The sequence below is a fragment of the Sinohyriopsis cumingii genome, chromosome 6, assembly GCF_028554795.1.
Source record: "Sinohyriopsis cumingii isolate HCF-2022 chromosome 6, ASM2855479v2, whole genome shotgun sequence".
Classification (NCBI taxonomy): Eukaryota; Metazoa; Mollusca; class Bivalvia; order Unionida; family Unionidae; genus Sinohyriopsis; species Sinohyriopsis cumingii.
The window spans coordinates 31633381-31645481 of NC_142966.1; the positions used below are offsets into that span (position 1 = coordinate 31633381).

General features: G+C 35.5%; 1 protein-coding gene across 5 annotated transcripts in view; it reads right to left on the bottom strand.

Annotated features, from left to right (window-relative positions):
* LOC149796577 (uncharacterized) overlaps positions 1-12101 on the bottom strand; it is a 318277-nt gene that overhangs the window by 159630 nt on the left and 146546 nt on the right. For all 5 annotated transcript variants that reach the window (XM_089961283.1, XM_089961284.1, XM_089961282.1 and 2 more), the window contains exon 3: positions 8222-8528. In XM_089961283.1, the coding sequence (XP_089817409.1) occupies positions 8222-8528 (307 nt within the window). The remainder of the gene's footprint in view (positions 1-8221; positions 8529-12101) is intronic.

Sequence of the window (12101 nt, forward strand, 5' to 3'; positions counted from 1 at the left end):
GCCTGTGCTAAAACTATAGAACAGAAAAAAATAAGTGTTGATTTGGTCTTGTTATATAGTACTTAAATAAACCTTGACCTTCATTCTTTAATTAAGCTTGTTATAGCTCTAAGCAATAGTTTTCTGAAGTTCAAGGCAATTCTGGAGTTGTCTCCCATGGACTACTATTTGACCATCACAACTTTCCATGCTGCGGTTGCCTTGTAGTGGAGACAAATTTAGTCTAACCCATATATAATGTCCAGACTTGGTATTCTCAAATTCTTTTGAGCTTGAAACTTCAACTGTCTATAATTTTAGTTATAATAAAGCTGTAATCACCGATTTGTGAGGTTTTTAATTAAAAAAATGTGTCCTATTACAAGGCTCCAAATGTTGTAATATATGATCTACATTCTTGGAATAGAATTACATGACAACTTTAATCTTCCCTTCATATAGAACAAAATAAAGATAAAGTGACATGCAATTTTACTTTTCCAGCCAAATATTTAACTTGTCTCAGGCTAATGGAGAGTGTAAATTTTCTAAAATGGACAAAATGTCCATGATGTACATGCATTCAAAATGTCTTATATGATTTTAGACTTTTAGTAGTGAGCTAGTATTGTATAAAAAGAACTAAGTGCAAAATATAAACATTTTGCTTTTACTTGACAAATTAAACACATAGTTCTAAAGTTAACCTCTTAAACATATAATTCTAAAGTTAACCTCTAAAACATGTAGTTCTAAAGTTAACCCCTTAAATATGTAGTTCTAAAATTAACCTCTTAAACACATAGTTCTAAAGTTAACCCCTTAAACACAGTTCTAAAGTTAACCCCTTAAACACAGTTCTAAAGTTAACCCTTAAACGCACAGTTCTAAAGTTAACCCCATAAACACATAGTTCTAAAGTTAACCCTTAAACACATAGTTCTAAAGTTAACCCCATAAACACATAGTTCTAAAGTTAACCCCTTAAACACATAGTTTTTAAGTTAACCCCTTAGGGGGCGCTCACAAGTTAATATGTACTTTTGAGAGAGTGACGTATGTAAGGTGAAGTAGTTCGCATTTAAAACATGCACAATGGAGAGAATGTTGGCATACCTCTATGCTACATTAATGTAATGTGGATGATATTTCTTTTGGATATTGTACTTTTGGAAATTTTACATGATTTAAGCACACTGCTAACTAAAATGACTGCTCCTTTGTGTTAAAAAATCAGCCTGAATTAGTCTAAAGAACGCTATACATAGCAGCTATTAAAATAGGGAAAATGAATTTTGGCAGACTAGACAATACAAGCTTCTGAAAGTGCAATCATGAATGAATTACCAAATATATCAAATGTAAAAAAAGTTATTGGCTCTTTTTTATACAATTTACCTCTGAAGTTCAGGAAGTGAAAATGACCAAGTAGAGCTAGCACTTTTTTGAAAGGTGCACATCTGAAATAAGGCCAAGCCGTATACTCTATAACCCATATTACACCCATCAATCATACATCAAAATAAAGGGAATTAAAGGTTCTTTGAATTATACCTAAGATATAATACAAGGTCTTTTTTAAATAGCCAGTATAACCAGTGAGGAAAGCCGGGGAAATTCTTTTTCTTTAAAATCCTAACCCTATGCAAAATACGAAACTGTAGAGCGCCACCTTAAACACATAGTTCTAAAGTTAACCCCATAAACACATAGTTCTAAAGTTAACCTCTTAAACATGCATTTTGAAAGTTGAAGTTACTCATTCATAACTTTGTGATAATGTCAAGACATCTGAGTACATGCTCTTCTGTGCAGTTATAGCAGCTATTTCAAAATCACCATGAAATAGTTTGGTTCAACCGATGTTTTAATAATACTGTTTATTGTAGTCATAGTTCATACATTTGTTACTTATTTGTAACAACAATAATGGAATCCGAGCACTCCTAACAGTTGGAATTAATTACAATGTTTAATTTAAGATGTGTTGATAAGTCATATGGACAGAATATATGGTGTAATGGCCCCAAAAAGGAACAGAGACCTTCAGTCTTGTCCACATTTCTCGGAGTGACATTTATATAATTGATTGGTTGGAATGTCAAGGATGTACATGTTATGGAATTTATCAATGTATGAATCAAACTCACTTATGTAAACTCTGTCGATGTTGCAGAAGATTGATGTTACATCTTAAACACACAGCAACATTTTGAAACTTCCTAGAGCACTATTATGAGATACCTTGAAAATTCTCCTAACGCAGTACTATTTTGAAAAACTTAGTAGAGCCTGTATTGGAGAAAATTTTGTACATTACTTTGAAAATAGAGCATTCTAGTTTGATTCCATTATTGAACAGTTTAAATGCTCTCTGTAAGAATGAGATTTAGAATAAGGTCAATCACAGGGCACTGGATTTCTATATACATCACAGGACACTGGATTTCTATATACATCACAGAACACTGGATTTCTACATACATCACAGAACACTGGATTTCTACATACATCACAGGACACTGGATTTCTACATATATCACATAACACTGGATTTCTACAAACATCACAGAACACTGGATTTCTACATATATCACAGAACACTATATTTCTACATACATCACAGAACACTGGATTTCTACATACATCACAGAACACTAGATTTCTACATACATCACAGAACACTGGATTTCTACATACATCACAGAACACTGGATTTTCACATATAACATAGGGCAGTGGATTTCTACAAGTATCATCAGACACTGGCTTTCAATTTTTACTACAGGACACATGATTTCTACTTGTACTATAGGACACTGGCTTTCAACTTTTTCTGCAGGACACTGGCCTTCTATATGTACTAATGGATGCAGATTTCTACATGTATCATAGGACAATGGCTTTCTATGTTTACTGTAGAACACTAGCTCTCTTCCTGTACTATAGGACACCAGCTTTCAACTTTTCAACTTGTACTACATGACACTGGCTTTCAACTTGTACTAGGACACTGGCTTTCAACTTGTACTATAGGACACTGGTTTTCTGCTTTTACTATAGGATAAAATAGTTCATGAACTTGCTGAGTTTCTGATTCTTTTGTAAATGATGTATGTATTATATGCCAATCTGATTAAATTCACAATCTAAATAGCCATGTGTGGAGATCTGACAGATACTCATAAAAGTTCATGTTTTAGTGACCTTTACAATTTCATGTCCACTTATTTGCAATAACCTATCAGATAAAGCAGTGCAAGCTTGTCCTAGGGATATTTACAGGTTAGTAATGACATGCTCCAAATGACACATGTCACTTTCAGAAATCTGAAAGTTTTGATTGGATTAGTGAACCACAAGGCCAGTAATACATGACCTTGTATTGCTGTCCATCAGATCTCCATGTAGGAGTGTGGAGATCTGATTTTAATCAGATAGTATCATATACTTTATTAATATCTGATGGATTTTATTGAAAACCTTTACCTTTATTATTTAGGTATACTGACATGAACTTCACCTAATAGAAATGACTGAGTAATTCAAAGCATCAAATTAAGCAGTCCTTGTAAAATAGACAAAAATGAACAATTATGTCATTAAAAAAACTACTGGGCATTGCTGTCTCCCTAACAAGGACTCTTTAAATCAATGTGGTGTCTAACACTGTGCCCTATGAAATAAATGAATTGCAATCTGACCACAACATCCAGAAAATTTGGAATTTGTTGGGTTTTTTTTGTTTATAAATCTACTTTTATGGATGGAAAATTTCCAGACTCAGCAGACAGAAAATAAGATGGTTTGGATATTTGGAATAATGATGACAGCTTAAATTTGGAGCCAAAGATGGCAGAACATCAGACTACCAATCCACGGGTCACAGTTCAATATCCATCCAGACTATCCTGGGTCAGCTCCCTCTGTGTGTCCCTGGGAACGGCACTTCATTCAAATTTCTTTGCCATGATCTAGGCTGTCATGTGTTTGAAGTGATGTTGCAACCAAGAAAAACAAACCATAATTTATATTTTCTAACATCACTACTTGCTATATTTCCATTTTATATTTTTCTTCTGCTTCAAATTTCATATCTAATTTGATCTCTTGATCAATTCTGTCTGGTTCATCTCAATATCTACTCCAGAAACTTCAAAAAGTTCAAAACACAGCTGCTCAGATCATACTTAGAGTACCACGATCAAAGCACACCTCCCCGCTGCTCTGTACCCTACACTGGCTATCGATCCAGAATCAAACACAAAATCTGTTCTCTGTACTACGTTTCACTGTCGGACTCTAGTCCAACATACCTATCCGATCTCACCCATGTGTATACACCAGCAAGATACTTACACTCCTCTTCTGATAATCGTATACTCATTATTCCCACTATGAAAACAAAGTCATATGGACAGCGTTCTTTTGCATACCAAGGCCCAGCAACGTGGAATGAATTGCCCACTGAACTTAGACACAAAGACACAGTGATCACATTCAAGAGGGCTCTCAAAACTCACTTATTTCAACTGCAAGAACAAACTTAAAGACCTAATAATGTTTCCTACCTTAAATATTCTCAGCATGTTTTTTATTTTTTAATGTTTTTTCTAATTACTTGGTGTTTGTTTTTGTAATAATATTATTATATGTTATCTTATAGGTGTGGTCTAATGTTGTAAAGCGCTTAGAGCTTCTAAAGATTAGGCGCTATACAAAGTCCTCATTATTATTATTATTATTATTATTATTTTTCGAATTTGAATGACATGCTTTATTGAAATTTATGAATCCTTTATTCTAAAGCATTTATTTTAAAATCTATTTTACATTTTTCAGCAATATTCTTGTCTTTTTCCAAATCAAAATGAATCAGGTAAACTCTCTGAAAAAGACTCGGATTTAATCGTAATCATCCTTCCCAAAATTAGTAAGTTTAAGGTAGGTGAATATCCAGCTAGCTATGTGTAGAACACATTCTTATCAAAGGATAGGTGTTGTACATAACACTCAATAAAATCAGTTCAGTATTTCCACTTTTAACTTCCTATGTTATTCCTGCAACTTTGAAATGAAAATAAATTAATAAATTATAAAGTTTCTACAGCCTGAAACTATTTCTTCTGTTGTTATTTGTGATGACTTGCTTCCTAGTCAGGGTAATGTCAATAAAATTAACAAGAGCAGTCCAAAATTGCAAATATTTCAATCAAGGTTTTTCCAGATGCAATTGAAAAGTCTGAGAACATTCCAAATGTACCAGCATGTGATTCATATCATACATATAGGTTACTTCACTTGCTGTATTTTCTCTAATGAATACCCATCATAAATCCTTTTGAATATCACTGATTCTTGAAGGTAGTTGTTGTTGTTGTTGTTGTGGGGTTTAACGCCATTTTTCAGCACACGATAGGCTATACATGGCGGCCAGTATTATTGGTGGAGGAAGAACCCGGGAAGACCCGAAAAGAACCACCGACCCACGAGAAGCTACTGGCAAGCTTTCTCACATACCCACATTGGCTGAATCCGAGACTCGATCCGGCGCAGACAGAGGTGAGATGGCTGTGATCCGTAACGGAGAGCGCTTTAGATCACTCGGCCACTCGGGGCCCCTCCTTGAAGGTAGAACATTTTTAATGCTAGCTGCCATAGTAAAGTTATTGTCAACATTTAAAAGAGATAGGTCTTCAATTTGTAAGTAACATGTACTTTTTTTCTCCTTTCTTTTCCTCTGACAAACATGTGATGGTACACCGACTTCGAAAATCTCAACTGTTTCCTATAGTACACCCATTTTACTGATCGGCATCAAAACTCCAAGAAAATATACAGAGCTCAAGATTCTTAAAAAAAAAACAACCACAGAACTCATTAGTGAATCCGTCCAAGTGTAGACATTTTCCATTGGTTTTAAAGACTTAATGCATTCATGGATTGTAAGCAAACCCATGAATTACAAGCAGACCCATGGATTGTAAGTAGAGCCATGGATTGTAATCAGACCCATGGATTGTAAGCAGACCCATAGATTGTAAGCAGACCCATGGATTGTAAGCAGACCCATGGATTGCAAGCAGACCCATGGATTACAAGCAGACCCATGGATTGTAAGCAGACCCATGGATTGTAAGCAGATCCATGGATTGTAAGCAGAGCCATGGATTGTAAGCAGACCCATGGATTGCAAGGAGACCCATGAATTGTAAGCAGACCCATGGATTGCAAGCAGACCCATGGATTACAAGCAGACCCATGGATTGTAAGCAGACCCACAGATTGTAAGCAGACCCACGGATTGCAAGCAGACCCATGGATTGTAAGCAGACCCATAGATTGTAAGCAGACCCATGGATTACAAGCAGACCCATGGATTGTAAGCAGAACTCATGGATTGTAAGCAGAGCCATGGATTGTAAGCAGACCCATGGATTACAAGCAGACCCATGGATTGCAAGCAGACCCATGGATTGTAAGCAGACCCATGGATTGCAAGCAGACCCATGGATTGTAAGCAGACCCATGGATTGTAAGCAGACCCATGGATTGCAAGCAGACCCATGGATTACAAGCAGACACATGGATTGTAAGCAGACACATGGATTGTAAGCAGACACATGGATTGTAAGCAGAGCCATGGATTGTAAGCAGACCCATGGATTGCAAGCAGACCCATGGATTGCAAGCAGACCCATGGATTACAAGCAGACCCATGGATTGTAAGCAGACCCATGGATTGTAATCAGACCCAGGATTGCAAGAAGACCCATGGATTGCAAGCATACCCATGGATTGCAAGCAGACCCATGGATTACAAGCAGACCCATGGATTGTAAGCAGACCCATGGATTGTAAGCAGTCCCATGGATTGTAAGCAGACCCATGGAATGTAAGCAGACCCATGGATTGCAAGCAGACCCATGGATTGTAAGCAGACCCATGGATTGTAAGCAGACCCATGGATTACAAGCAGACCCATGGATTGCAAGCAGACCCATGGATTACAAGCAGAGCCATGGATTGTAAGCAGACTCATGGATTGTAAGCAGACCCATTGATTGTCAGCAGACCCATGGATTGCAAACAGACCCATGGATTACAAGCAGACCCAGGATTATCTTTCCTATTATATGATGTTAATATTGATTAAAAATCTATTTTTAGCTTCTTGTGTGCAACTTGACATTAATCAGTGTAAATTTGCTTAAATACAATTCCATATAAGACAACATCTGAGACTCCAAAATATCTATACCATTCATCATTTTATTGTCATAAAATCTTTTTCTTTAATTAAAAAAGGATTTTGGACATTTCCTCCAAGCTCATACCTCCAGCCTTGAATCATAATACAACACCTTCTATGTCTTCTTTTTTCCACATTTCCCAAGGTTTCAAAATTAATACTGTCAGACAACATTTTATGAATTTTAATATTTCTGGTTCAGTTTCTCTTTTATTTTCTTCAACGAATTCTTATCAGTTGAGTCCAACTGTAAACTGCACAATCCCAGACCTGCTATTACATGATCTGCTAGATCTATGCATTTTTTAGGAGTAATCAGTAGAACACAGACCATGATGTCCTGGAGCAATATCTAACAGAAGATCAGAGTCAATGTTTTTTGCAATTGGACTCAACCTGCACACAAGATATACAATAATCAATAATTTGTGATCTTATTTTCTTGTTCAAAATTACAATTAAAACTTGATAATTACAAGAAAGAAAATCCCATAATATTTCCTCAGTACCTCCCTTAAGTACTTGTAATAATCTACATTGTCAGTCCTACACTTTATAACCAAATCCATTTATAGTTCATCAACAGCTGGACATCAAGTTTCCAACTGTATAAAGGCACATTAAATACAACAGCTGTTACACAGACCAACTGTATCTGTATAAAATCAACTGAATAGATAAGATTTTCATAAACAAAATTTCAGACATTTGATTAGTTAATTTTAAATCAGACTTTAATTTCAGCCAATCAGATCACTGGATTCTAAATTAAATCTTAAGTCTACATTTAAGTTTTGTTTCTGAAATTCAAGCCTGGGTGATATTTAAGTATTCATTTGAAAATGATGGAAGCAGATGAGCTGGAAAGACCAACTGTTTAATTATTCTCAATTTATAAATGAAATCTTCTGTTGATCAAACATTTATTGAACATATAGCAAACTGCATTTAGATTTATGATTGGTCATGCATGCAAATTATTTCACTCACCTCTCCTGTCTTTCTTGTACATTAATCGCCTTCGAACTTTTCGTGCCTGTCGCAACACTACATAACACTCTTCGTCACTTTCACTTTCGGCTGAATCGGTTATATCTGGACTTGTTTGATCAGAATCACACAAAATCTGTTCATTTACTTTAAAACACATGTCCTGATTAAACTTACTGCACTGTGACCGTCTGATTTGATTATCAATATTATCGCAGTCTTCGGATTCGAGTCCATGAAGTTTCTCACTCATCAAATCAGCAAGAATTTCTGGTTCACGAAAAACAACAACTGATGGTCCAATATCCTGAAACAAAGACAGAGGCATCTTTGATTGAAGTCATTCAGAGTAAAATATTAAATACTTTGACTGAATAATAAATTAATGGCATGTGCCAAGCAGTTATAAGAATCGTATCCTTACAAAGCACATGCTGTTACAACAGGTGCGCACAAGTTTTCATTGTAGTACAGGTCAGTTTGACTGAATTCAAGATTCAAAAATTTGATCTAAATAAGGAAACTAAGATACAAAATGGAAATAATACAGAAATAATATTTAAAAAAGCTTCCAAAAGTGTATTGATATGAAGCTTCATAATATATACACCTTTCCCTTCATAAATCACATCTGGATAACTCACAAACCCTCTTATGATGCTGGGTCAGGTGTGGATCCCATATTTTTCCCCCCAAAAGTATAAAAAAATTGACCCCTATCTGTTGAACATAATTAAAATAGCTATATAAAAACTAGTCAATTAAAACTATGATATATCACTCGTTTTATCATCGAAAAAGGTGGTTAATGCCCGGAAATTGAATTCAACATCAGAGAACTGAACTTTAGAAAAAAGTTGTTTTGTTAAATTTCCTATCCAACATAATTCTTATTACACTGTAAATGATAATATTAGATGATACATGTATTTCAGTCCATGAAAATGTCAGTAATGCCAACCAGTGGCTGCACTTTCAGAAATAGATACCAATTAAACAAATTTTATCAAATGAAATTCATATTTTAGTTCTATCTTTAATTTCGATTTCAGTGTAATCATCATAGATATAATATTCTTTCTTGCAATCAAATGTGAAAAGTATAAATTTAATTTACTGTCAATCTGAACTATGTCTATGAGCATTTCTGTCAACCTAATTAACTGTGTTTTAAGCTATAATTTGCAAGTGTTTCCTGTATCATTACAATTGGTGAAAAGTAGGCTGGTTGTTGTTGTTGTTGTTGTAGGGTTTAACGCCATTTTTCAGTACACAACAGGCTATACATGGCGACCAGTATTAATGGTGGAGGAAGAACCCGGGAAAACCCCAGAAAGAACCACCTACCCACAAGAAGCTACTGGCAAGCTTTCTCACATACCCACATTGGCTGAATCCGAGACTCGAACCCACGCAGACAGAGGTGAGATGGCAATGATCCGTAACGGAGAGTGCTTTAGACCACTCGGCCACTCGAAAAGTAGGCTGGCTTTATATTATTAAAACTTACTACGAATTTGTATCAAATTAAATAAACATACGATTTTGTATCAAATTAAACAGAGTGGAATAATAAAGCAAAATGTTCGAAAACATGCAAAGTCATATGTGTCTAAGATCTGTCAGTCACAACAATGTCAGGTCAACTCAGTTTCAATTGACCAGCTGGACACTGTTATAAATGTTGTCATGTAGATAACAGTTCAAATTTACCGAACATTAATCAATAAATTCAAAAATGGGATCAACAAAAGCATGGGAAGCAAGCAAATAAAGTACTCACTGAATAAAAAGCTTCTTTTCTGAGAGACAGTGCATTATGGAATTCACTGAATTCTAATGTTTCTAGCAAACACAACATCCCTGAATTTTTACTTAAACGTTTGCTCAAGAATGATCAGAAATGTCACTATTACTCGAAATGAAATCACAGCATCAATATTTTTACTAATGGAACAATAATTTTTTTAACAAACAAGTTTTTGATGTAGACATGTTGTTCATGGTGGGTTATCTTGAAAATAAAGGTGTGTGCGTGTGTGTCTGTGTGTGTGTGTGTCTGTGTGTGTGATTTGGATTTTTAACATAGCTTTAAAATAATTTCAGTCATATTGCTACGATGTCTGCAGTGTGACAGTTTATAGTAATGTCTAGCACTGGGGCATCATGCCGCAGACATATAGCATGATGTCTTACCCAGTCACATTTTCCTGACACCAGGCTGACCAGTCCTAACACTAACCTCTTAATGCTGAGCACCAAGCGAGGCAGCTGTTAGTACCATTTTTGTAAGTCTTTGGCATGACTCGGCCGGGGTTCGAACCCATGACCTACTGCTTCCGAGGCTGACGCTCTAACCACTAGGCCACTGGAGCAGTTCACTCGCTAAAACTGTGGCCTGTGTTTTTGGACCCTGTTGCATGCAAGTTATTGTGAGAGATGTGTAATAAGACAGGTTTCCCAGAGTATCATGATATGAAGGTGCCAAATATATAATAATGTAAAATATGAATACAGGTACTGTACTAAATACATGCTAATCTATATCAAATAAAGAGGTAGCTCTGTAAAAGTACATGGTGATCTATTCTTAAAAAGACAGAAAACTATACAGGTGCATGCTAATCTATGCCAAATAGTATGGGAGGACTGAACATATACACATTAATCTATGCCATATTAAAAGAAAGTACCGTACAAGTAAATCTGTACCATAAAGGAGCACTGTACAAGTACATGCTAATCTATGCCATATTACAAGAGTACTATGCAAGTACACCCTAATCTATACCATATTATGGGACCACTATGCAAGTACATGTTAATCTATGCCATATTATGGGAGCACTATGCAAGTGCATGCTAATCTATGCCATATTATGGGAGCACTGTGCAAGTACATGCTAATCTATGCCATATTATGGCAGCACTGTGCAAGTACATGCTAATCTATGCCATATTATGGCAGCACTATGCAAGTACATGTTAATATATGCCATATTATGGCAGCACTATGCAAGTACATGTTAATATATGCCATTTTATGGGAGCACTCTACAAGTACATATTAATTTATGACATATTATGGGAGCACTGTACAAGTACATACTAATTTATGCCATATCATGGGAGCACTGTACAAGTATATATTAATTTATGCCATATTATGGGAGCACTATACAAGTACATATTAATTTATGACATATTATGGGAGCACTATACAAGTACATATTAATTTATGCCACATTTTGAGAGCACTGTACAAGTACATATTAATTTATGCCATATTATGAGAGCACTGTACAAGTACATATTAATTTATGCCATACAAAAAGGAAGCTCTGTATAAGTAAATGTTAATCTATGACATTTAAACTGTTAAAATGTAAGACTGCTCTGGTGGCCTAAGTGGTTAGAGCATCTGCCTCAAATGTGGGAGATCGCAGGTTCAAACACCAGCCAAGTCAGACCAAAGACTTAAAATGAAAATGGTACAAACAGCTACCTCACTAGGTGCTCAGCATTAAAGGTTAATGTTAGACTGGTCAACCTGGTGTCAAGATAATGTAATTGTGTGGTACATAAAAATGCTACATGTCTAACATCAAGATGCGCCAATGCCAGACATCACTTTAAACTGCCACACTGCAGACATTCTCTCTCTCTCTCTCTCTTTCTCTCTCTCACACACACACACACACACACACACACACACACACTTAGATCTTACCATGAGTATACAAATATATTCCCTAAGACAACTATACTATTTAGAACCATGTTTTCTCATTTTACTGGCATTTTTAAGGATGGACAGATCAATAATTTATGCTAACAATAATAGGCTAGGTAACTTGCATGATACATTCATATTCAATAG